Source organism: Crinia signifera, chromosome 4, assembly GCF_055691185.1.
Source record: "Crinia signifera chromosome 4, ASM5569118v1, whole genome shotgun sequence".
NCBI lineage: Eukaryota > Metazoa > Chordata > Amphibia > Anura > Myobatrachidae > Crinia > Crinia signifera.
In genome coordinates, this window is record NC_139220.1 from 191,691,137 (window position 1) to 191,717,861 (window position 26,725).

The 26,725-nt window shown below is 43.0% G+C and overlaps 1 protein-coding gene across 8 annotated transcripts in view; it reads left to right on the forward strand.

The window, feature by feature from the left end:
• Nucleotides 1-26,725, forward strand: part of AHCYL2 (adenosylhomocysteinase like 2) — a 97,880-nt gene that overhangs the window by 36,805 nt on the left and 34,350 nt on the right. For 4 of the 8 annotated variants that reach the window (XM_083183287.1, XM_083183289.1, XM_083183288.1 and 1 more), the window contains exon 1: nt 14,506-14,701. The exons of the other annotated variants lie outside the window; for them this stretch is intronic. In XM_083183287.1, the coding sequence (XP_083039413.1) occupies nt 14,645-14,701 (57 nt within the window). In that variant the 5' untranslated portion in view covers nt 14,506-14,644. Of the gene's footprint in view, nt 1-14,505; nt 14,702-26,725 lie in introns of those variants that run through there. 8 annotated transcript variants of the gene reach the window in all.

Genomic DNA, 26,725 nt, shown 5'->3' on the forward strand with positions numbered 1-26,725 from the left:
GCATCAGACCCGACGGCATGTCACACATAGTCGATCTGGTCTGATTTCATGGCCCGATCATCAAAATTGGACCAAATTGGCTCATTGTATGGGGACCTATAGTCTGCTAGCATCTGCGAGGAGCAGGCTGCAGGCTCACTCCACTGCTTGTTGATGTGGCTGTCTCCCAGCAATTTCTCCAGGAGACCAGCATCACTCTGTTGGAGTAGTCGTTAGAGGTATAGAGGGGTCAGTAGTGTAGTGGTGGGTATGGAGGAGTCAGTAATGTGGCAGGTATAGAGGGGTCAGTAAATACGCAATTCTGTCCAACTTACTCAGAAATAGGCCTTTTGAGGAGCATTCCCACCCCCTCAACAGACCCCACCCTCTCAAATGACACTGCCTCATTAGGGCTGCTTGCATACATTTCCCAGGCTGCTTTTCCATAATAACATCCTCTGTTTGCCCCCCCCCAAAAAACAGTGGATGTTCTATACAATTTATCTAGTTTCTTATATAGCACGGGAGTGCACAGTTGAGTTTCCCTTGAAGTTACATATTGTGCCAATTACTCTCTACTTTATACCTGGCCTTACTCTGGCAATCTCTCAATCTTTTTAGTTTTTTTTTTTTTTTTTTTTTTTTCCCCAGTAATGGCTTTTTTCTAGGCACCCTCCCATGTCATCCCATTCTAGAATAGTAATTCTATTCTCCTGTCATTGCAGTTTGCAAGGTTATCACTGCTGTAAATAGCTTGGCATCATGCAAAATTGGTCCCCGCATATTTGGAGCTTATGCGGGGTACACACCAGAACGATTTGTCCTGAAATCCCCCAATTTTAGATCCGAATACGATGTGTGTCCCCGCCGCTCGTTTTTGGAGATCCTACCTGCTGCAGTCAGGATTTGTAAAAGATTCAATCAGCTGGGTATAGATCGTATGCAGATTGTGTGCTCCAACAATTCATGCAACCATCATACATTCGTCTCACAATCTGCTCCCAGTCATGATCAATCTGGTGTGTACCTAGCATTAGTCCAGCTTATATATCTGCATATCTCCCTTTAAAAAATAAAATAAAAAAATTCAAAGCTCATCACATAGTCTGCAAACACTCGTAATCTTATATTCCTTATTCTAGCAAAAGCACAGGGTTAATTAAAAACCCAGAGGTTTGCCATCATTGAGAATCAAAGCAACTATTTGACATTAATGTTAGTCTTAATAGTAATGCCAAAAGTGGTGTATTACCAGATGTATATACATGACTTTTGAATGATTCGCATCCCATTAAAGTTTTTATAGTCTTTAAATGTGGCCCCTTAGAGGACTTGAGCTGGACATGGCTGCTGCACACGTACCTGATGCAGGGCATACATATTACAATTATGTGGTCGATCCTCCTGATATTGGTACATCAGCCATATAATTGCAGCGTATATGCGGGTGACCGATCCTGCAATGTCCAGCAAGTCAATCTAAGATCTTTTGAAAGTGGTAAGTCTGCCGCATCGGGCAGTTAATGCCCTGTCACTGCTGACCAACTGACATTTCTATTGATCCCTTCACATTGGAGGGAATGGGGAAATGTCTCCTCACTGGAGGCGGAGCGCCGGTATAATGGTCAATACACCGAGATCTGAGTGTATTTGTCCCTCGTATTTATTTTATTTATTAGTCCCTGATCTCTTTTGGCAAAAGTAGCTTTTTTAATCCGGCCATCAACTGCATTTGTTCCTTGTGGTTTTGCCAGCAACATTAGTGCAGACACTGCATCCCCCCCCCCCCAGCTTACAATCTATCCTTGCTTTGTGCTCTTGAATATTCCCCAGGATTGGAGACCTTGCAATTTCCTACAGAGCACTGAGCTACTGTTGTACTTTTCCATCCATGGATACGCAGTGTGTGTCAGAAGTATTTATCAGCAGGTCTGTTCTTTGTGGTCACCGTTGATTAATGTTGGTGTCTAAGATAAATATACATAAAGTAAATGCTCATCCTGTCTTTTTTTTTTTTTTCTACATTTGCTGCTTTTAGAAAACTTTTGTGCTTGGAGATGGCAGCAGTATGCTGTGGTCAGGAGGCATGGGCTCACCCCCATTGATGTTTGAAGTGACCCGAGTTACTTGTTTACACTACCTCTGAGCATTGGTCTCACTTGTGTTCAACCGGCAACATTTCTCGGGTTGGATTACACGGTCATTGGACCTGGGTTATTTTTAAGGGGCCATTTTACACTGAGGGTCGACCCGGCAATAACCCAGGAAATAAGCTTGGGGTAAATAAGCAAAAAGGATATTACTTTGTTATACAGCATGGAGTGTAATATCAGATGTTCATGATACACAAACTCTAATAATGCGTCACTAGTCCGTGGTATAGATTAGTTCTATTGTATATGCATCTGCCCTGTAGGCCTAAAGTCTGCGGTGCCATTTATCACAAACCTGTTAGGCTGGGGCTGGGCTCTTTGTTTGGCTTAAGAATACAGCTTTATTCAAATATGAATCTCCTCTTGATACAAGTAGTATTTAATTCATCCATTACACTATGCTTTAATGGTACATGTATGCATTCATATTTGGGCCATTTGAGCTTGGCATCTATATGTTTGGTTTTGTGGAGTTACTGTCACCTAGTTACATACTAACCCTGCATGAGTGCCTCAAAAAGTACATTGGCCGGCTTACCCTAAATACTCTTGCTGTACAAACCGGTACCTACTGTGCCGGGCTAGTTTTCTCCAGCTCACCACAAAGAGACCTACTGTGAATAATAATGCCTATACTAGTTTTAAATAAAGAAGTGATGACGTATGAGCTTCATTTTGTTAATAGATTTGAGTCAAAAATCTGTAAATTATTTGCAGTTTTCACATTAGGCTTATCGGAGAATGCTGACTAATTGTCACAGCTCCCCATGGTAACATAACTTCGCATCTCATCATTTGCAGATCTTAAAGGGGAGGGTGGTGGTGGCGGATTAAACCTTGACACCTGTGTACTGATCCCATTTTTCACAATGAAGTTTCTCTGGCATTATGTGATTCCCACGCACCAGTGTGTAGATGTGTTGCTCGTATTGAGACTATTGAAGACACAGACTCTTTTCTCCATCTAGTGGTCATTTGTGGGCATTACACACATACCTTGTAGGTGGGCTAACAAAATAAGTTAGGAATAACTAGGGATATACGGTTTTAGATTCTGAAGTTATTAAGTTATTCTAGGTTGTATTGGGTACACACAGATTCAAACATTAAAGCTGGAAACCTATGCAAGTGCTTACAGTTATTGGAATACTCAACAGTTCTGCATAGGAAATTGATCTGGAGCTACAATGACCATGCTCCTAAAAAAGGTGTGAATGCAGCTTTAAAAAAATAAATACCTTTTTAGAAAATGATGGATACCGTTTAACTATTATGTTTACGTGGAAGCAATTGTTTTTGTTTACTTTTTATAAGAAGTACTTTTGCCATCTAGCAAAAGACCAATACTTATCCAAATTGGTGTTATTCATTGTAGTTTATATACCCAACTAACTCCAAGTGAGGTTATGTGTAGCTGCAGCCAATGTTTCCGTTACAATGCCTTTAAAACTAAAACTTTTCAGGACAATGCGTTATTTACTGTAAGCTCCCATTTTTTTTCTTTTATTGCTATTACATCCTCTCTGAGATCTGTACACATAATTGTAGTAAACCCTACGATGCTTTATCTGAATACATATCTTTTACTGGCCATACATCAGGATGACCAGCATCAGATACAAGTTGTCTATAAATATTTCCCCAGCAGCTTCCTGGACACACAATAGGTCTTATCTGTGTAATTTCATACAAGATCTTTAGTAATATCTGCAACTCACGATCTGCGGGCCCGCACAACATACCAGAACACCTCAAGATTTGCACTCAAAACACACTCAATTCATTGCACGACCCGTCAAAATTGTGCTTTCGTGTCTGAAATCCTCCTGATGTACGGCCAGCTTTACTCCATGCTAAATGAAGACACTGGCTAAAGATCCAACTACACAGCAACTTTTTTGACGACAAGGTAGAATTCTTTAAAGGCCTGTTAAACTGGATATACAAGTTCCTTCGTAAGTAATACTGTAGCTGCTAATGACAAAACATTTCCATACTTACAAATTTGTCCGTGTACATCTCGCTGCCGTTCACATTCGTCAGCCCTTGTAGTTGTGTTTTTATACTTTATGGGGCGACTGTAGTGCGGGGGTCTTTTTTTTGGGGGGGGGGGGGGGGGCTTTTCAGTTAAAATGCATATTCGCAAAACAAAGTGAATAGAACACAAGCATATTAAAATTGTGGCATGCCTATATTCTGTGTATGACCATGGCGGTAAGAGGGAGGTTGTGCGTACTCCCCCTGAAACTAATGAAAATCAATTTTTATGGTCATTGTCAATACATAGTGATGTTCCTTTCTTTGGCACACCCTGCCAATGAATAATCGTGCACTTTTAAAAGTTTCATTCACAAAATGAGGCCAATAAAAAGTTGCAACAATATATATGAGGGTGGTGGGGGAGGGTTTTTATTTGCAGATGTTAGAATATAGTTATTTACAAAACTGTAAAAAAGTAAGTGAAACATTGTAATGCATCCCTAAAATACTTTCATTGGCTTAAATACTTTCCACCCTTCTAGTAAAAATGTAGAACTGCCAATATTTTGCTTATGTCCATTCACCCCCATTGATGTTTAAAGGGTCCTGGGTTGGGTGACCCGGGTTACTTGTTTACACTACCTCTGCACACTGGTCTCACCCGTGTTCAACTAGCAACATTTTTCGGGTTGGATTACAGGGTCATTGGACCTGGGTTATTTTTATGGGGCCATTTTACACTGAGGGTCAACCCGGCAATAACCCAGGAAATAAGCTTGGGGTAAATAAGTGAAAGGGATATTACTTTGTTATACAGCATGGAGTGTAATATCAGATGTTCATGATACACAAGCTCTAATAATGCTTCACTGACCTGCAGGTCTAAAATCTGAGGTGCCATTTATCACAAACCAGCGGCCTCCCGTCTGATTGGCTGAGAGAATTCTCTTAGCCAATCAGTGTCTGGCCTGTCTTTTCAAAATACTTTTTTAAATTCAGCAGCTGCTTTCCGCCCCACCGCCCAGTGCCTACTGCTTTGTGCTGCTCTCCGGACCCTGCCGCTGCCTGCTCCCTGGGAGTTTTTTACATTTACAATAAATCGCATGCAAAAATGGCACATCAAGTGCCAAATCATAAGTGAGCCTCCTGGGAAGCTCAAGGGAAAACTGCAAAAATTAAAGACACAGCCTAAAACACTATAGGCCCCCATACACTAGTCCAACCTTGATCAAACTCCTCTATTTGAATTTCCCCCTAATGTTACTTTCTAGGCAGACTCAAGTTCTTGAACCTAGATTAGCATTTTTTTTTCATAGCACCATTCGGATAAAAGTTCTTTATTGCTAAATTTGGAGATAAAAAAATATTACATTAAAGCTGTGTACACGCGGAGCAATATATTGCTAGCAATCATATTGCTCAGTGTCCTGTTTTCATCAGCGACCAGAGCTGGTCACTGATGAAAATGACACTAGGGGGCTGAAAACGGGAGCGCGCACTTGTCGAGTGTTGGAAAGTTGGCGAAAACTAACAGAAATTGTCGAAAACCATCCATGAATTCAGCAATCCGTGGCCATTTCCGGTAAAACAGATCAGACTTGTTTAAAAGTCAGGTCTGTTTTGTCGGAAACCACCTTTTTAATGCTGTCAGAAATTGCAGCATTGAATAGGCGACGGCTGCTATTTCATCTGGCGGAAATAGCGGGCAAGATTGAATACCCACCTAAGTTTATTGCGCTTACCCTTAGTTTCAGTTATATGGTGGTAAACAGTTGTGCTTTTGAGTATCTACATACCTTATGGTAGGTAAAACCATAAAGCATGTGGATAGTCACTATAAAACCTCTAACCATACAAAATTCTGATTTGGTCCTGGATCACTATCCTGAGGCACCCCAGGCACAGTGTTTGGGAACCACTGTCTTAATTACTGTTTAATGGGGTTTTATTTTACTAGAATACAATTGTTACTTGTTCACTTTGCCTAAATATGGCAATTAAAATACAATCCAGTAGGTGGTGTGATCTTCCTTTTTGTTACTTTGAGGACTGTTTTTTTTATTGTGAAATCTCCATTGTAGTATGCAATAAAATTAGGACTTCAGGACTACAGAAACATAGTAAGGCATTCTATAATCCTTTGCATTTAAGAGCACTGAATTTTCTTACAATTCTTTCAGCAGTGTGCTATAACCTGTAATGCCAGCGGGGTAAGGCTTTTACATACTACATATTGAGACCATGGCCTTACATTTCTGCAAAATGGAAAAACTATAAGGGTGTTACGTTATTGGCTCCTGCACTTCCACTACAGGGCCCCAGCCAGCACTGATACACTAATTACTGTCCATTCTTCAGAGGCTTAATCTCCTGTATGGGGTTAAATCAATGCAGTGCTTTGTGCATTGTTTTCACAATGATTGCAGGTGCAGTGGTTCAGCAATAACCATACAATCCTGTATCGGCACACTGATCAAAACTGGTTTAATTCTCCCTGGCCTACTGAGTTATGCTGTCTGTGGTATATTTTACATCGTAAGTAAAGTGGTCTGGAACATGGCATTTCCAAGGTTAGATGCTCTAATCTTTAATTTTCATTTTGTGACCTTCTAGTGTACATATTCTAGTTAAGATGACTATACACTAGGGCAATTTATCGGACACTTGAAATTGCATGAAGTTTCCCTTGAACTCCCCGGAAGTTTCTTAGGAGTCCTGCGTATCAGATTCTGTACTTGAGTGCTTATTTCGCATCAGATATTGCATGCAATTTATCTTACTGCTTACACTTGTACCATACAATTTATCTCATGGCCTGTACTACAGGGTGCTGGGTGGGCTGGCCTAAATAGTACTGCTGAATTCTGACGGTAATTCAGCAAAAATACTCATTTTCCAGGCATATTTGGCTGAGGACTGCATGGAGCAGTCAGATCTGTGCATGCTTATATGTGTAATAAAATAGAAAAATAAATAATAAAAAAACCCGCCCGGCTATAATCAGCCGGTCCTGGTTACAGAAATACAGGGGGGGGGGGGGGGGGGAAGCTTGGGTCCCTCTCTATTTCTATAACCAGCACCAGACTTGTGGCTCTGGTTCCCAAAATACGGGGGGACAGAGTAGGGGGTCCCCCCGTATCCTGGTAACCAGCCAGCGGTGTCATGCCACAGCCCGGGGACACTTTTACATAAGGTCTCCTGACCAAAACATTAGCACCCTGGCTTGGTCAGCCCGGGCAGGGTCCCTAGGTAAGTGGGGACCCCCCAATAAAGGGGCCCCCCTTAAGGGGAATCCTGGCCCAGGCTGAAGCCTGGGGCTGTCCCCGCCACCCCTTGGCTGTGGGTGGTGAGCTGATTGCAAAAATAAATAATAATCAAATATTGTAATCATTGCTGGCCAGTGTCAGCAGCAGCCTCATAACGTGCTTCTGTCTGAGGCTGCTGCTACTGCCCCTGCTGGGAGGGAGCAGCGATGCCTTGCGCGGGCAGTGGCGGTGCGGCGGCTGATTTCTCTGCTGAAGGGGTGACCAAGAAGGGACGAGATGCACTGCGCAAGGGAACGCGCATTGCATCGCCCTTCTTGTCCTGTACATGCAATCTGGGCACAGTACATGCGATTTAACGCTTAAATTGCATGTAAATTGACCAAATTGCATGTACATCACCCTAGTATATGGGGGCCTTTAGTCATACCAATGCTATGGGGCCTGATTTGGCTGGCGTCCATTCAGATATCAGATGCTGCTGATTGTATAGAATGGTCAGTCTGGTCTTTGCTCTAAAAGACTGGCAGTATTGTGTTTTTTGTTTTTTTTTTCTTACAAAGCTCTGTTTTCTCAAGCTAATGTTTGCTTTTCTTTGTCATTTTTATGTGGGTGGTGCATATAACTATAGCTTTTTATTTTTTATTTAAAAAAATTGAATTTTCTTTTATGGGGGATACAGATTAGATTCTGAAAACGTACGAGCAATTAAACCATGTGGCACAGTACATGTATCATCATAAAGACCATAAACATTGTTAATAAGTAATTCCAAAGGTACCAAATAAATTAGCGGTTAGGAGAAAACAGTGCACGGATTGTATAGGTGGACAAGCAAGTGGTTAGTAAAGTGATAGGTTGGGGAACCTATATAGTGTTGACAGGATTAGATTCTCTCTCCTTGAGACTGAATTGGGGGGGGGGGGCCACATTTGAGATTCTTTAGAGAAGTTTTGTGAGCCCTCCATCAGTGACGTGTGTGCCAATAAGACCAACGTACCAGTGGGGAGGAAGCAGAGTACAAGTATGGTACGTATTCTGTTTCCATAGTAAAGTTGAAATACGTTTTTTTTAATGACTTTCAGTAACTGAGGAGAAGTGGATTGTTTCCAGCTCTGGGCTAGGGCCACAATAAAAATGTCCTAGGGCCTTGATGGCTAACCTTGACACTCCAGCTGTTGTTGAACTACACATCCCAGCATGTTCTGCATCAGTTTTAGCATAGCCAAATAGCAAAACTGAAGCAGAGCATGCTAGGATGTGTATCAACAACATTTGTAGTGTCAGGGTTAGCCATAAAGGTCCTAGGACCTAGCGTTTGTGGGGCAAGACATAATCTGGAAATATAATTAACAGTGATGCTGAAGGAGAGGGAGGTAGCGATGCATCCAGAACATTAAGTCAAACACTTCCTTCCAATATACAGTAATGGAGGGGCAAGACCAAAATGATACCTTTTGGCCCTCATGTTTTAAGTTATTTAATTTCTGGAGCCAGATATAACCTGTGGATCAGTTTTAGATGCATTTCTGTGTGATTCAGGCATCTTGAGATGGAATATGAAACGAGGAAAATTTTGCTCCATTGAGCGTCTGATGTCTTACCTAAATCAATTTCCCGTTTCTTCTATCCATTGGATTTAGGGACATCCAGTAGATCTAAAAGCATTTTGAACCAAAATGTGATTTCCCCTCTAGAATATGATTGTGTAAGATGAGTCTAGATTTGTGGAGTTAAGGTCCCCATACACTATGCGATTTTCGGTCAATTTCATCCGATTTCGGCCCAAAAATCGCATGTGTTTGACATCTGATGCGCGGCCCCGCGCGCATCAGATCGGATCACGGCGTAGGACCTACAGAACATAAGATATATCGGAATCTGAGCCATGATGGGTGCTTTTTAGCACCCACGATGTTCAGATCCGATATATCTTTATATACAGCCCCCCTGTCTTACTAGCAGCTTCCCCCCCCCCCCCCCCCCCGCGCATTGATGGCTCCTGGCGGAGGTAGTGCAGGCGGGGACCGCAGGCGTTGCAGAGCAGAGACCGTCGGTGCGGCGGGAGAATAGGAAGAAATCCTATTCAAAAGACCGGGCGGCCGCTGATTGGCTGAGCTCTCAGCCAATCAGCGGCCGCCCAGTCTTTTGAATAAGATTTCTTTCTATTCTCGCGCCGACAGTCTCTGCTCTGCGACGCCTGCGGTGTATGGGGGCCTTGAGACTAATGGGCAGGGTAACCTGTTTAGGAACACTGGGGCAGATGTATTAAGCCTTAACGAGATAAATACAAGGGTGATAAAGAGAGATAAATGTCCAGCCAATCGGCTCCATACTGACTATTTTCAAACACAGGCTGTAATATGGCAGTTAGCAGGTGATTGGCTGGACATTTATCTCTCCTTGGGGCAGATGTATTAAGCCTCAACAAGAGATAAATGCAAGTGTGATAAGGAGAGATAAACATCCAGCCAATCACCTGCCAACTGCCATGTTACAGGCTGTGTTTGAAAAAAGTCAGTAAGGAGCTGATTGGCTGGACGTTTATCTCTCCTTATCACCCTTGAATTTATCTCTTGTTAAGGCATAATACATCTGCCCCAATATCACTCTTGCATTTATCTCTTGTTAAAGCTTAATACATCTGCCCCATTGCCTGGTTTTGAACTTTCATTATTTTCAAATTTGTCACTGGTGGAACAAAGAGAATTTTTCAGGGGAATGGTAGTAAACATTGGCCATCTAGCATATCTCCTAACGTTTTCACCTTGGAAGCAATGCAGTGTGAAAGGTTTAAATTGGGTCTTATAGCGATATCTTAAACATTATGTCCATGATTATGGTGCATAGAGCTTGTGATGACGATGCGTGCCACAGAGGGAATGGCATCACATGAAATAAATGTGCTTGCATCACAAATTTGACAATATTGTGTACAAACTAGTGTTCTATTAAAGTCAGAATCTTAACATTGCCAAATTTGCATATAATACAAATTGCACATTGTGTATAGTCAATGTCTTTGGTTTCTGGGGACTTCAAGGGAAATCGCTTAGTCAAACTCGTACATAGCCAAAATCTCAGTGTATGTATCTTTACTAGGTGAAACCTGCTACTGCCAATTGTTGGTCATGTTTGTTTATTTCTAGTTATCCATGTATTAAAGTTGTAGTATTTTAAAACAAATACAAAGGAGTTCTAATTACATTTCAGCTGAGTTTCAGCATTGATTGTATGTTTAAACAACCTTTCAAACAATGGGACAGATGTATTAAGCCTGTAGAAGAGAGAGAGAGAGCGCCAACCAATCAACTTCCATTTTCAAACAGTTGATTGGCTGGGGTTTTATCTCCTTTCACTTTATCTCCATTTTTTTATCTCTTCTCTAGGCTTAATTCATCTACCCCAATAATTGGTTTCATTAGTACACTGTAATACTTCTGTGTTCCAATACATGCTACTGTGCTTTACCAAACCTTTGATTAATAAAATAAAAAATGGAAGCAAGCATTTGCAGTTAACTTGCTCTCCAGTGTTCTTTTGCTAGGCAAACCATACACTAGAGTGCAAATTATACTATATTGCTATTTCCCCTGAACTGGACAAACTATATAGTACTTACACATTTAGTCAGTCCTCATGTTTTTTAGCAGCGCAATGAGTCTAAATCTGTCTTAAGTGTTTGATTGGGCATTCAAAGTTTATTTTGGGTGCCCAAACTGACTCTCTAACCTTTGTTTTCTTGCCCTTCTGGCGGCTGTGAAATCCGCGCCAGGACCCTTGTGATGACTACAGACATGCTGGGTGCAAGCCCAGCACCCGGGAAAGCTGCTGGTCAAGCCCAGCCTCGTTCTTTGAGGTGAATGGATGCCGCACACAGCATCCATTCACCTCTTCCCCGGCTGCACTGCTGTCTACATAGTGCATCAAAGGCTGTACTCAGCCCCTGCCTAACCTCCCGATGGACAGCAGGATGCTGCGGTCTGGAGATATGGGCTCCCCCATTGTTGGAACGGGTCCCTGGATCACCCGTTTACACGGCCCCTGACTCTGGGTATGCCCCGTGTCTGACCCTAAGGGTTGAATTCCCGGGTAACGGGACACAAAAAATTTTTTTGGCCCCATTTACACCAAACACCAACCCTGAGTATTGCGGAATAACCAGGGTCGAGGCTCTGGTGTAAAAGGGGTGTTTCGGTACAGGGGCATGGGCCCGCAAGTCGTAAAATGGATCCTCAGATCTTATGTGCTGCACGTAAGATCTGAAGATGCTGCGAACGACCAGTATGCTGGGAGTTGCTTATCTTGTAGACCTTTCAGCCGCTTCCCACCTAAGGTGGTAGTATATTTCAAGCTATACTATATTTGAACCAGTACAGTGTACCTTTAAAAATTAAAGGTGTAACGTGAACATTCCTAAAACCTTTGACCACTACAACAGGGATGGGGAACCTTCGGCCCTCCAGCTGTTGTGAAACTAGACATCCCAGCATGCCTCTTTACAGTTTTGCTATGTGACCATGCTACAACAGTTGCAGGGCATGCTGGGATTTGTAGTTAAACAGGTGGAGTTCCGAAGGTTCCCCATCCCTGCACTATAAGCTAACCAGTTCTAGTGTATAGTGTATCATGGAAAAGAAGCATATTACATTTAGTATTACACTTGTGTGGTACCACTTTGCAGCATGCAGTACTGGCTGATCACTAGTCACTGTAAGCTCCTTAAAGCAGGACCCTCTTACCTCCTGTTTTTACTGACCTCTGCTCTTGCAGTTCAATTACAGCTCTCTCAAACTCAACTGTCTATACCCTCATCTCACTTGTAATTATTTAGTGTTCACTCTAGGAGTGACACCGGGCAGGGCGCTGGGGTGCGGACCGGGCACACCGACGTCACAGCTGGGGGCGTGCCCGGGCCGCCGACGTCATGAAAAGGGGCGTCCCCAGGCTGCCGCCGTAATGAGAGGCGTGCTTGGGCCGCCGATGTAATTAAAGGGGGCGGGCCCGGCCGCCACAGTCATCAAAGGGGGCCGGCCCGGCCCCTCCAAATCCACTGTGCTGCCGGGGAAGCGCCAGGCATCACCGTCAATGGCGACGCTGGGCTTCCCCGTGAGGCTGTTTTAGTGGGGCGCTGCGAGACGGGCAGGGCGCATTTTGCCCTTTAAAAATCGGGAAGGGCGCAGCGCCCCGCTAAAACAGCCTAGCGGGAACACTATTATTCAGATCTTCCTACAACAACTTGCCTCTGGACAACTACTTTGCTTCCCCACATCTCCGGTGTATTGTGTGCTTAAAAATTTGTTCTGCTCGTCGTTATCTGTGCTCTGATTTTTAGTTTTTTAGTTACGGTTATGGGGATATGCAATCTTAAATTCGATTGTCGGAACATCAACAGTTTCCAACATCAATTCAACAGTCACAATTCAACCTTCTGACTGTCTGAACAGCTGCGATTGTTCAAACTGGTGCGGATTCGACAATCTAGCACCCCTTTTTGAGAAGGCAGTTTCGACTTTCTAGAAAGTGTTATCTTCATGCCTTCAATGCAGTTGGAAACCGCTGCATTGATGCTGATACAGATGGGTCGGGTCTCATCTTTGCAGGTGATGGCGATGGCGTCGCCATCCCCTGCCCCGCCGCCATCTGTATGCCGGAAGGAGACGTGCGCGCGCGCGTCCTCTTCAGACGGTGCTGCCCTCGGTCGCCCGGTGCCCACACCGGGCGACCGCACCCCCCTGTAGCCTCCTCGGGTCCCCCCCTGCCCCTCGAGCGGGAGGCGGACAGTAATGCGTCCGCCTCGCCGCCCGGATACTGTGACGCGCGTGCGTGGCGATCCGCCAGCAAAGATGACACCCGGTACATCTGTATTTCAGACTGTCAGAAATTATCGGTATACATTGAATACCCCACCCCCCCTGTCTGGTTCGGTGACATAGGTGTATGAAACAGTGATAAAGGAGAAGTGATAATGTGCCCGGTACTTTATCATCGGTCAGTCAGCTCCTGACTGTCCCTTTTTTAAACCCGGCCTGTAACTTAACAGTCAAGAGCTTATTTGCTGGTTATACTGGGGCAGATGTACTATTGCGGCCATAATATTTTTAAAATAACGTGCGCCCGCATCTCCTGCATAACAAGAAGCTGGCGCCCATTATGGGCAAATGCATTAAACCCCCCAAGCCGATAAGGAGAGCGTTATGCCCAGCGTTAACTGCTCTCCTTAATGGCGTCCATGCACACTAGCGCATTCCCCGCCAACCCTAATGGGCATGCACGAGATCTCGCTATTACTGTGAGATCTCCAAAGCAGCCTGGAGCCACAGCAGGGCTAGCATTGTCCCCGCAGTGGGGGATAGGACAATGCTAGCCCTGACCTGGCGAAAGCAGCCAGGGCCATTTTTAACACCTGTGCGGCTGTTAATACATCGCCCCCACCGCTAATCACTGGGCGGGGGATTGCAGGGGACAGCCCTGCCGAGCGTAACTGGGCCGGCTGTCACTAGCGCACGTTAGGCGCGCTAGTAATACATTGGGGAAAACGTAATTCCCCCAGTTAGCTAGCGTTAAGTGCATTTCTGCACTAACAGAAGTTCATACATCTGCCCCGAAGTACCAAGCACTTTATCTCCTTTATCAACGCTTCATACATCTACCCCACAGCACCCTGTATTGTTCAAATGTGGGCCATATGTACGGTGCTGCTAACCATTTGTGGTGCCTTATAAATAAAATGTAGTAACATTCCTGTTTGAGGCCCTTTTATTCTACAATCATAAAGTTTGTTTACCTTTAATATTACTGATGTAATTAGAGTTTGCTAGAGCTATTTGATTAAGATTGAGACCTTTTCAAGGAAAACTACAATAGAGGAGGAGGAGGGGCAGGTGTGCAGTGCTATAAATTACCTCTGCTAGTTTGTTTCTTAACCTTGATCTAAAACTATTGACATTTGTAGCTTGAGATTAGAATGAGTCATTGTTTCAGGCTATTGACTTTACAAAGGGCAATAAGGGGGAATGTGAGATAGTCGTATTTAATGTGAGGAGGGGCTTGACTGATTTCCTATGTCCTGTTACAGAGTGCTGCGGAGTCTGGGAGATTAGCTATCCAAGCTCCTGAATAGTAGTGTGTTTTGTGCAGAATTTGAGAGCAGGAGGGAGGCTGGATCCCACTTAAGCTCCTCAAGTGGCTGGTACTGGTTTGGCAGTGCAGAAGCTCACACTGCTTGGATCACTTTGTGGAACAGCTGCAAATTTCTCAGGTGCAGTCATGGAGAGGACAGAAAGCACACAGGATACCACTGCCTTTAACATGCCAGACTGGATGGTAAGGCTACAACTCTACCCACTAACAAATTCCTTCTGTTCTCCTAAAGCATGGGTCTTCAAACTGTGGCCCCCCAGATGTGCTGGAACTACATGTCCCAGCATGCCCTGACAGTTTTGGCATTCTCTTATAGGAAAAAATGTGGCAATGCATGTTGGAACATGTAGTTTCACAACATCTGGAGGGCTGCAGTTTGAAGACCCATGTCCTAAAGCGACAAAGCAGAGGTTTCTGTCCCTAGGGAACAGCCTAGAGGGTCATCCAAATTCATCTTGCTCGGCTCCAAAAGTCAGCAACTGAACATACGTGATTTAGAACATCATTTCATTGTATGAAGCAGAATTCTTTATGTATTAGCATTGCCTTTTGGGCTAACTGCAGTGGGAAAGACATCTTATTATTTTATTATATATTTTTTCATTTTTATTATATTTTGCTTTAGTAACTGTAATGGAGCCCACACACGCACCGTTGCTGGCGGTGCGATGGGGTGCGCGCTCCCGCGGCACCTCATCGTACAGTACAAAAAGTATGTGCTGCACATACTTTTTGTACTAGCCTTTTCTAGCATAGCATCGCATGCACATCGTATGCACAAGGCATACGATGCGATGCTATGTGTGCTAGTTAAGCCCACAACGCACGCTGGGATCGGTGCGTGTGTGGGCTCCATTACATATATTGTATGGTAGATGTGTTACCGGTAAAAATGCTAGCTATCTTGCAGTTGGTTTAATGATTAAGCCTGTCTCAATCATTCTGATGGAAAAAAGGTGTAAAAGTAATGTACTGTACCATTGAACTACGTAATCTATATTTCAATAGTGTTATCACCATGTACTTTGAAAAGATGTAAGGCTGGGGTAGCCAACCCTAGTCCTCGAGAGCTACCAACAGTGCATGTTTTGCAGGTCTCCTCACAGAATCACAAGTGAGCTAATTAGCTCCACCTGTGGATCTTTTAAAATGTGTCGGTGATTAATGAGTGCACCTGTGCAGCAGCTAGGTTGTCTGGAAAATGTGAACTGTTGGTAGCTCTCGAGGGCTAGTGTTGGCTACCACTGATGTAAGGTGTCCTTAACCCTTTGAGTGTCAAGGGAATATGTCAAAATAGGTGTGAGAATTGCTAAGCAAACCTTTTTTGTTAACGCTTTGAGTGCCAACTATGCTGTGAGATCCTCAAAATATCCGCAAAAAATGCCAGCGTCACTCACAGCCACTGCTCTTTTTTTGGGTGCAATATTTAACTAAACTTCAATTAATTGACTCGGCCGATTTGTAGTTATTTATACTAAAAACAGTCGCTGTGAGCGACGCTGGTGTTTTTAGATGATATTTTGAGGGTCGCTCACTGCAACATTGGCACTCAAAGGGTTAACCGTGCAGTAGAGACTGTGCCTGAAAATGTGACTGAAATTGGCCGTTTAGCAGACATTTGCATCAATTTTTTAGTTTACCCTCCCCATTAGTTAAAGCCCCTCTGGCATCTTTAGTGTACATCTTTGAGAAGTCATAGGGTGGGTTAATTTCCCTTATATGAATATTCAATTCCATACATTACATTTGGGCATGGGAAGTCTTCAAGCCTGACATTCATCCATAGTATCAGTTTCCAATCTCGGTTTCATCCAGCTGCAGAGGATCTATAGAAGCAGAACACGCATTGATCTACATTACATGTGCATTTACTGCTGTTAACAATGTAGGTTTAGCAATTGAAAGCCATTTCTGACAACCACATGCTTTCATATTTTTACAAGCTTTTATAATGCAAGCACACATGTTGGAAGTAGACCGTGACCTTCAATGAGAGGTTTGACATGCTTATGTTTTTTAGATGTTAAATACCTATGTGCATGATGGACGTATGTAAGGACGAACACTTTATGGGTGTATAATATCCATGCTTTGATACATAAAGTACTTGTTCTAGTGGATGAACGTGCTCTCTAACCATTCTGCATGCATGAGATGAATCACACTGAAATGGTTCTCAAAGCTTTGTGCTTGGGTACCAACCAAATAGCTTACAACTGGCATTTTCCAAACACCGCCTCTAAAATATAATTTAGAAGCTGTTTGGTTAGTACTTTATTTCTCCCTTTTTACTCTCCCAAAGCTTTGATAAATTCCCTCCTTTGTAACAATCTGGGGTGTCCTTCAGCAAACGTACACTCTGAATACAGCAATTCTCATACACAGTTGGCAATGGACCGATAGATGTGGGGTTGATTATCCAGCAGCAATATCAAACAGCTGATCAATCCAATCATTGGCTTTGCAGTTCTGCATAGAATGGTAATATCACAGGTGAGGCAACCATGGTGCCCATTCAGCAGGGGGGTTTTCCCCCCTCAACCAATTGTGTAAAGCTTCACCTACAGTAGTGTATGCAACTGCAGAGTGATTGTCGATTCAGCTTTTAAAATTAAACTTTTGCTTCTAACTTTTTAGTTTTGCACAACCTAAGGTAATTAATACCAGCCTTTTATCAATGTGACTTTTGTGAACACTTTACCTATAACTAGTGATTTGTAGCTTGTCCCCAAACCAAGTACGTAACAGTACTGGAATCTTGAAGCACTTTGGTAGTTTACATTGCTGTCAATAAATGCACACTGGTGTTTGCAGAAGTGTACATTTCTTTGCCCCTTCATGTAGTAAGTAACTTGTAATCCTATACAATGCCTTTACCAGAGGCGGAGTTACCATTGGTGTAGCTGGTGCATTGCACTGGAGCCCCACTGCTGTGTTGCATATTGTGAATTTTGGTTGGAGAGGATGAGGGGGGCCAGAAATTATATTTTAGCAACTGGGCCAACCACTTACAAGATACATCATTGGCCTATACCTACTGTTGGTTGGAATGCCATGTCTCCAGTGTGCTTTTAGAATTTATATTTTTGATTTTAAATGCCTGTTACATAGTAGTAGTTCAATTCGTATAGGCCAGACACAGAGCCAATCCTAGTGTGGTTTCTGTGACAAATGTACTTCTAACACATTCCTTTTGTGTCTCCTGCTCCAGTCTCCCAAATCTCCAGCAAAGTGAATTCTTATATATGATGCTAAGGCAAGAAGCAGATAGCATGCATCTTTGCACAAACTTTGTACCCTGCCAAACTGTGGTTCAACTTTAATTTATCAATTTCACTTTGAAAATCATTAAGAAAAAAATAATGCAGTGTTGAGGTTGCACAATTTAAATAAGAAATACAAATTGCTCTTGTCGGCTTCACACTTTCATTGGGTATAAAGCTCCAGGTTGAAAATCCTGGAAATAGATCAGAATAAATTGAGATTATGTCCTTCTAGCAGTAAATTGCCTGGAGAGTAATCCATGTGGAACTCTATATGGTTTATTATTCTGCATTCCCGCATACTCAAGGTTTGGCTGGATGTATAATGTAATCCAAACCCTTATGGTTAAAATACAATATTCTTTATTTGATCATCTCTAGGACATCTTAAGGTGTTTTTGTTTTCCATTTAAGGAGTAATGCAAGGTACACATTATGACAAACACTCGATAGATCAGATGGCCGCTCTGTGACTATCCCGTCAGCATGTGCCCATACACACAAAGCTATTTATTACTCTGTGAGTACGTTCTTCCCTGCAGCGGGAGGTTGGTCTTCAAAATTTGGTCGTATTTTGCTCCTACTGCAGAAGTGTTTTTAAGCTTTTTATCACTGCTGCGTACACACCTACATCTTTACAGTTATTGGACCTATCGGCTGATATCAGATCATTCAGCAGATAAAAGTATAGGTTTGTACCTAGCTTAAGAGCATGTTTGTAGAACATTCTAATCTCTGCTCCACAACTCTGTACAGTAGGTAAAATTAAAACCGTAACATACAAGATGGATAAATGCAAACCTGCAGGGAGGGTCCTGCTCTGAACAATCCTAATAAAGAACTAAAACAAATGGTAGTGTGGCACATCATGTATATTAGTATCAATGTACGAAGCAATTGGTCCAGATTTAGTATTCTAAAAAAAAATTGTTGGAGAACATGTAATGATTTGAAAGCTGTTGTATTATAATGATCAGATAGTGGCACGACAGAAGTCTTGTACAGATATGTCCCCATACATCTAGCCTCAATATGGCACACAGTGGGAGATGAAAAAAAAAATGCTCGCATCAGATGTTTTTTCCTTTTTGTTGTGCAAAAAATGCACCAATTTGATATGCATCACTTGTATGTCTGTGTACCACTCTGTCCATTAAGCACAATAGAACTTAGCCTGAAATAGCACTGTACGTGCCGATTTAGAGACTCGGGGTGTAGGTTTATTAAGCCTGGTAAAGTGATAACGTAGCAGCCAATCAGCTCCTGTAATTATTTAAAAAAATGACAGCAGCTGATTGGTTGCTGCATTATGACCTTCCACTGTATCGCTTCACCAGGCTTAATAAATCTGCCCTCTCAGTTACATACAGATAACAAAGTACCAGTATCACACCAAATTAATCAATCTTGATGCATTCTAGTCCTAATGCAAGATAGAGCTAGATGTTGCTGATTTTGAGACAGAAGATTAACTAAATACAGAAAACCCTCCACCCGTATTTTGGCTATATTTGAAATACACTTGACTAGGAGAGATTGGTTGAGGAGTAAAATAGGAGCCAAGTGTAACACATTCGGTGGCTCATAGAAATAAGGAAATTGAAGGGGAGGAAGGTGGCAAGATAATGCTGTGTTGTCGATAAGTTGAGATTTAGGGAATACTGGAAAATGGAGAGAGTACAAACTGAAAGCTAATGGGAGGAAAGTTTAAATGGGTACTTATGTAGTATCTGGGCTGCCGATTTTCTGATAGTATGCCTTACCTTAAGGCATACAATCAGATGCGATTTGACGCGATTTTCGGCAAAATCGCATGCAATGCGTTTTTGCATAGGATTCCATATTAACAAGGTCCTGTTCATTTTCCCACTATCCAAGTGGGCATAGAGTTGATTTTATAAAGCGTGGCGAGCGGACGCGGAAAACATTTTACGTAATCCGCTGCCCCTCGCGGGGCTTGCTGCGCTCGGTGGCTCGCTGCGCTTGCCACGCTTCATGAAATCAACTCTATGCCCACTTGGATAGTGGGGAAATGAACAGGACTATGTTAAGATTGAATCCTATGGAAAATCGCATCAGATCGCATGCGATTTTTCTGACCCGATTTTAAAATCGGGCGCCCAGATACTACATAAGTACCTTTAAATGTGCTGGAAGCTAGTTTAGGAGTTTATTCAGAGGTTTACATTGAGGAATGTAGAGGGCCGAGAACAGCCTGTGTAGTCAGAGTATAGGAGGCTGTGTCATGGTGAGATGATGGGTATGATGTGAACCTGGAAACAGGTCAGTGGAGTGAAAGGTATGTACTGTAGGAGCAGTGTAGTGCAGCCCACTAAGATAAGTGACCCTTAAGGTGCCCATACACTAGTAAGATTTATCTTCAGATCTGGCTGGTTTGAACAAAAACATGGTTATGGATGAGTGACAGTTTGTCAGTTTTCCAGCATTTCCAAGCAAATGGTCAACTGTCATTTGCTCTCATCCATAACCAGGTTTTTGTTCCAACCAGACAGATCTGCAGATAAATCTGCATGTGTATGGCCACCTTTAGAGTGGTTCATTAATATACTTTAGCATAGTAAAAGAGAGTACGAGATTGTCCTAGTGCAAAGTGAATGACTTTGGTGGGAGAAAAAATCCCTAATAATTGACCCATTTTCATGGTCACAATTGTGAATATTGTGTGTTTTCTCCTGAACGTGTTTATAATAGAAGAAGCACAAATACTCTAATGGAATTTCGGTGACACTGTGTGAAATATAACACTGCATAATAGCCCTTAATCAGAGCTGATCCCAGTACAAATTTGTTCTCAAAATGGGCAAAACAAATGCTGCATTGCAGGTGGGGCAGATGTAACGTGCTGAGAGTTAAATTTGGGTGGGGTGTGTTGAAACTGAAATCTAAATTACAGTGTAAAAATAATGCAGCCGGTATTTACCTTGCACAGAAACAAAATAACTCACACAAATCTAAAGGTGGCCATACATCTACAGATCGATTGTCAGATTGGGCCGGTTAGAACAAACAGCTGGTAATATCTGAATGACAGTTTTTCAGCATTTCAAAGCAAATGGTCAACTGTCATTTGCTCTCATCTTTTACCAGGATTTTGTTCCAACCAGACAGATCGGACAATAAATCTGTAGATGTATGGCCATCTTTAGACTTTGCTGTAAGTAGATTATTACTTTTGTGAATGCAGTCTCAGTGGAATGTTAAACACTGTAAAGTACAATGTATTTAAATGCAAGATATTATAAACGAAATTACATTTAGGCATATATGTGTTGTAATCCCTAGCCATATATTTCCACTGTCTATACTGGGAAAATGTTAGGTTCTAATTGGCTATCTATTTTGTCTATAGTAATTAAGAATGTACTACCTACTATGTTAGTAATGTAAATGGCATACCCCTGGTAACCTTTCCTGACTGTATGTTGGTAAATAAATTCTGACACCCAGGTGACACTACTTTGTAACCATTCATTCATTCGATTAGTAGTTTGTGTCCATATAAGGTTATAAAGCCCCTATTTCTCTAATATATTCATTTTTTTTTGTCTTGATCAAGGGTTCTCAAACTATTTTGCACTGCGATCCTGTTACTGCAGAATGCCCACCATGTGTGGTCCGCAGACAGTAGCATTGCAGAGGCACAAAACAAGTGGCAGCTAATGTGACAGGGAGGCCGTAGTGTAGGTAATTGAGGGGAGATGAAAGAGGGAGACAGTGGGTGTTTACTTAATGAGTTTTCCCCAACCACAGGCATAACCATAAAATCTCTGTTCAGGGCTGCACTTACAAGAGGTTCTTTACATATTAAGAGTCCTGAATATTGAGTGCTGGATTTGCATGTAGTTGAGGGAACCTGGACCAGACAGGAGAGGCAGAGCACTGGAGTGGGGGCGGAGCTGCCTGATGATGACTCCTCGAATCACTGGCTGAGATATCAAAGGAGTCATTAGCCTGATGCTCAGAATCATGGAGTCCTGACCCCATTCTGAGATGGTTGGGGACCCACAGGTTGAGGACCACTGGTATAGATGTTACTGCTTTTACATCCTGACTGCATTAAACATTGAATGGGCTACATTCAGGTATTTACACCAAGGTATTATGGTATGGCTTCTGTGGGAGCCACACGCTGAAGCTATTGTGCCAAAAGTTAGACCTGGTCGTTGACTTTTTTTGGGGGGGGAGGGGGGCAGTAGTTACATATGACTTGCCAGCCAAACAGCGATCATGCATTCAATAATCTGCAAATTTGGCCAACACTATAACAATACATTTGATTTGGAGAGACAGATGTTGGCTATATAACGCCAATTATATTAGCCAGTGCTGTACAGAGAATATGTAATCATACACCAGTTTCGCGTTTTGGTCAAACATCAGTGCCTGCCCAGTGATCAGCTATCAAAACTAATAATTCCAGATTAGTGCTTTTTGCAGTGTAACCATACAAGTAGCATTGCTTTTAGTCATTCGGTTGATAACTCATTACAGTATGTTTTTAGGCTGTAAATAGGAACACTCAAGTATCCTGATCGGTTTCCAAATTAATTACATGGCTGGCCAACTGGACAGTTTCAGCCTGAAGTCCTCTTAAAATGTGTATATACAGCGCAGTTTTGGCCAGGCAACCTTTACTAATCGAAAATCACCTAGGAGGTTAGCCCAAATTGCACCATGTGTATGCTGTGGGCAATAATGATGCGCGGTGATACAGTGCAGGCCAGGCCAAATACACACCTAGTCAAAATCGCTCAGTGCTCTAGCCAGAATCACTTAGTGCACTCAGAAGCCTGCCTTTAGTATACAGGTGATCTAGCCAGTCGGGTACAGTGTTCTATATTCTTGCATTCATTTTGGACATGATTTATGTTGGTTATGCATGTGCTCTTATGTAGACATACTGATCACGTGTCACCGCTTTAGTTAATATGATCAAAATGGCTGATCTCTATTTTATGTACAAAGAAACCAGTCGGTCTCCTCAGGGAGCAGAGGAGGAATGGGCTCTTTTCCAGTCTTGAAACTTGAAGCAAGACATTCTTGAAAAGATTAATTTTTGAAGATGGAGCTTTTGTGACTCTTTATAAATTCCTTCTGCATTCCCCTAATACATCTTTTGATTACCTGAAGCAAATGGCTCATGCAGAAGCCTAGTGACTTACGTTACTTTGCCTTTCAGCGCTTCTCAGTTGGCAAGTGTAGCTTAGTCCTACTATGGAGAAGAATTTTTTTTTTTCTACATTGGGCAGGGCAGCACGGGAACCAAATATCTTCTGTAGTGCGTGGAGAGAAAGTGCTATTATAAATAAACACATATTTAGCTCTGTAATACTGTTATGTTTACTTAAAATATTAGTCTCAAAATGTTCCCTCATATTTGCAATAATTGTGTATGTGTATATGATAAAGTAAAGGTGCTCATACGCAGGGCTGATTTCACCTGATTCTGTCGTATCGGCCCTTTATATCTGGTGAAATGGTCTCAGATCAGTGATGTTTGACATCAGATTGGATCCGATGCGCGCACGTAAGATCAATTTGAATCTGACCATCAGCGGCACATCATGGGTGCTTTTTAAGACCTGCGATGCATCGCATCCCATTTCTCTTGAACTCCCTCGGTCAGCTCCCCTGGCTGGCGCATACAAAAAATGGCACATATAGTTCCACGTCGGATGGAGCTCTCCCATGGAGCTGCCGGGAAACTTTAAAGGAAGACCGGTCTGCATCAGAGAGGTCAGACCTGTATATGGCCACCTTTTAAGTTTTGATAGTGAAAATCTGTTAAGATGAAGCATGTACAGTATGCATAACATAGAGACAGGGAAGGTGGATGCACCTTTTTATAGGTTTTAATCTACAAGAAAATGGCTGTATCTCTATTTCCTAATGAATGGTAATGAAGACGTTCTATAAATGCATGTAATAGGCACACCCACTGATGAAGTCACATGACCAAGCTGGTTTGAACCAATAGATACCGACGGTGGCATCATAGGGGTATAGGACTGATGCTTAAAAACAGTGTGGATGCCAACTGTGCCATTTAGCCTGTGTCCATAACTATGTACGGTTTGTAATATTTGTGCCAATTTCACTATCGTTCTGTGAGTTTTGAATATTTTGAAGTAAGCCAATTGATCGTAACAAACTTTCCAAATACAGGGTCAAAGCCAGTGCAGCCCTCAGCCCTCCCCTCCGTGCAGCTCCCCGCGCCCCCCCTGCGCGTGTCGACACCCCTCCCCCTGTCGGCACCCCCCCTCCCCCTGTCGGCACCCCCCCCTCCCCCTGTCGGCAGCCATTTTCCAAAAGTGACTTTTGGAAAATGGCTGCCCCCATACGAAAGACAGTTTTTTTAAACAGGTTTTCCTATGGGGCAGCCATTTTCTGAAAGACACTTTTTTTCATAAGTGCTTCCGACCATACTCAACTGCAGTGCCGGGATCCACAACGGAGGTACCGGCTGCACGGGGGGGGGGGGGGGGGGGTCGACACGCGCGGGGGGGAGGGGTGTCGACACGCGCGCGGGGCGGCTCCAGTGCTGTGAATATTTAATGAGCGCTCATTAAATATTCACTGCGCTGTATTTAGGACCCAGCTCATTGGCTGGGTCCTAAATACCGTTTCAGAGCCGATTTTGAGCCTAAAATACCGGTTCTGAAACGGGTAGGACCCTGCATTTTAACCGGTTAGAAAAAACTGTATTTTCTAACCGTTTAAGTGGTTCTGCACCTTTCAGACCGCACAGATTACCGTTTTAAAACGGTATAAAAACGGCAATATACCGTTTACAAAGTGCGGTCTGAAAGGGGCATTAGCACATGCATGGTAATGTACCAAATTAATAATACTGTAGTCTTGTGCAGTATAAAGGAGGATATGCATAACATAACATAGAGACAGGGAAGGTGGATGCACCTTTTTATAGGTTTTAATCTACAAGAAAATGGCTGTATCTCTATTTCCTAATGAATGGTAATGAAGACGTTCTATAAATGCATGTAATAGGCACACCCACTGATGAAGTCACATGACCAAGCTGGTTTGAACCAATAGATACCGACGGTGGCATCATAGGGGTATAGGACTGATGCTTAAAAACAGTGTGGATGCCAACTGTGCCATTTAGCCTGTGTCCATAACTATGTACGGTTTGTAATATTTGTGCCAATTTCACTATCGTTCTGTGAGTTTTGAATATTTTGAAGTAAGCCAATTGATCGTAACAAACTTTCCAAATACAGGGTCAAAGCCAGTGCAGCCCTCAGCCCTCCCCTCCGTGCAGCTCCCCGCGCCCCCCCTGCGCGTGTCGACACCCCTCCCCCTGTCGGCACCCCCCCTCCCCCTGTCGGCACCCCCCCCTCCCCCTGTCGGCACACCCCCCCCCCCCCCCCCCCCCCCCCCGTGCAGCCGGTACCTCCGTTGTGGATCCCGGCACTGCAGTTGAGTATAATCGGAAGCACTTATGAAAAAAAGTGTCTTTCAGAAAATGGCTGCCCCATAGGAAAACCTGTTTAAAAAAACTGTCTTTCGTATGGGGGCAGCCATTTTCCAAAAGTCACTTTTCTTATAAGAAAAGTGACTTTTGGAAAATGGCTGCCCCCATACGAAAGACAGTTTTTTTAAACAGGTTTTCCTATGGGGCAGCCATTTTCTGAAAGACACTTTTTTTCATAAGTGCTTCCGACCATACTCAACTGCAGTGCCGGGATCCACAACGGAGGTACCGGCTGCACGGGGGGGGGTCGACACGCGCGGGGGGGAGGGGTGTCGACACGCGCGCGGGGCGGCTCCAGTGCTGTGAATATTTAATGAGCGCTCATTAAATATTCACTGCGCTGTATTTAGGACCCAGCTCATTGGCTGGGTCCTAAATACCGTTTCAGAGCCGATTTTGAGCCTAAAATACCGGTTCTGAAACGGGTAGGACCCTGCATTTTAACCGGTTAGAAAAAACTGTATTTTCTAACCGTTTAAGTGGTTCTGCACCTTTCAGACCGCACAGATTACCGTTTTAAAACGGTATAAAAACGGCAATATACCGTTTACAAAGTGCGGTCTGAAAGGGGCATTAGCACATGCATGGTAATGTACCAAATTAATAATACTGTAGTCTTGTGCAGTATAAAGGAGGATATGTATAATTCAAGTGCACAATCTGTATCCTCATTTGAGCAGGGGTTGGGCCACAGACAGTGGTGTCCTCTGGGAGTTTTCTCTGGGCCCCTGTTGACAAGTCCAACCCTGGTTGGCATTTATGAGAGTGGGTGTAGTCTGAGAAAAAGTCCTATTACTATGATCGGTCCACATGCATTACCTGCACCCTATCTTGTGCATGGTGGACACTATGGGCAGGCTGCTCTGTGGCTCTGGCTTCTACTTTGGCTTCCATTTATTTGTAATGTCTTAACATTTATATTTAAAAATGATCATTGATCTATTCCAGCAGTCATGTGTATCCCTACAGCAGGTGCCCCTTCAATGTACAGGTGAAAACAAAATAAGGTTCAGTTAGTCGTTTAATACAAAATTTTATAGTCATGTAAGGAATCTGTTTTCCTAGCTCTGACCAGCCTTTTTCCAAACTAAGACTATTACAATTTCACTAAATAAGCTCTATACATGGGGAGCTACAGCTAATAACCGTTGTATTTGTAGTAATGTAACAGTTAATTGATGGCATGGTCATGTATTCAGTAAACTTTTGCTGCAGAACAGGGTGTGGATGGCCGTTTATAAAGCTTGTATAGCTCCAGGCTTAACACATTACAAATAAAGCTAATGGACTAGTAAATTAGAGTGCTGCTTGCATAATAATGGAACACTGATCTTTAGGCACTGCCGTTAACAGTTTAGAGGTCAGTAAAAGTTGGTGTAATTGGCTATTAAACCAAGTGATGTAACAATGAAATCTAGAATGTCA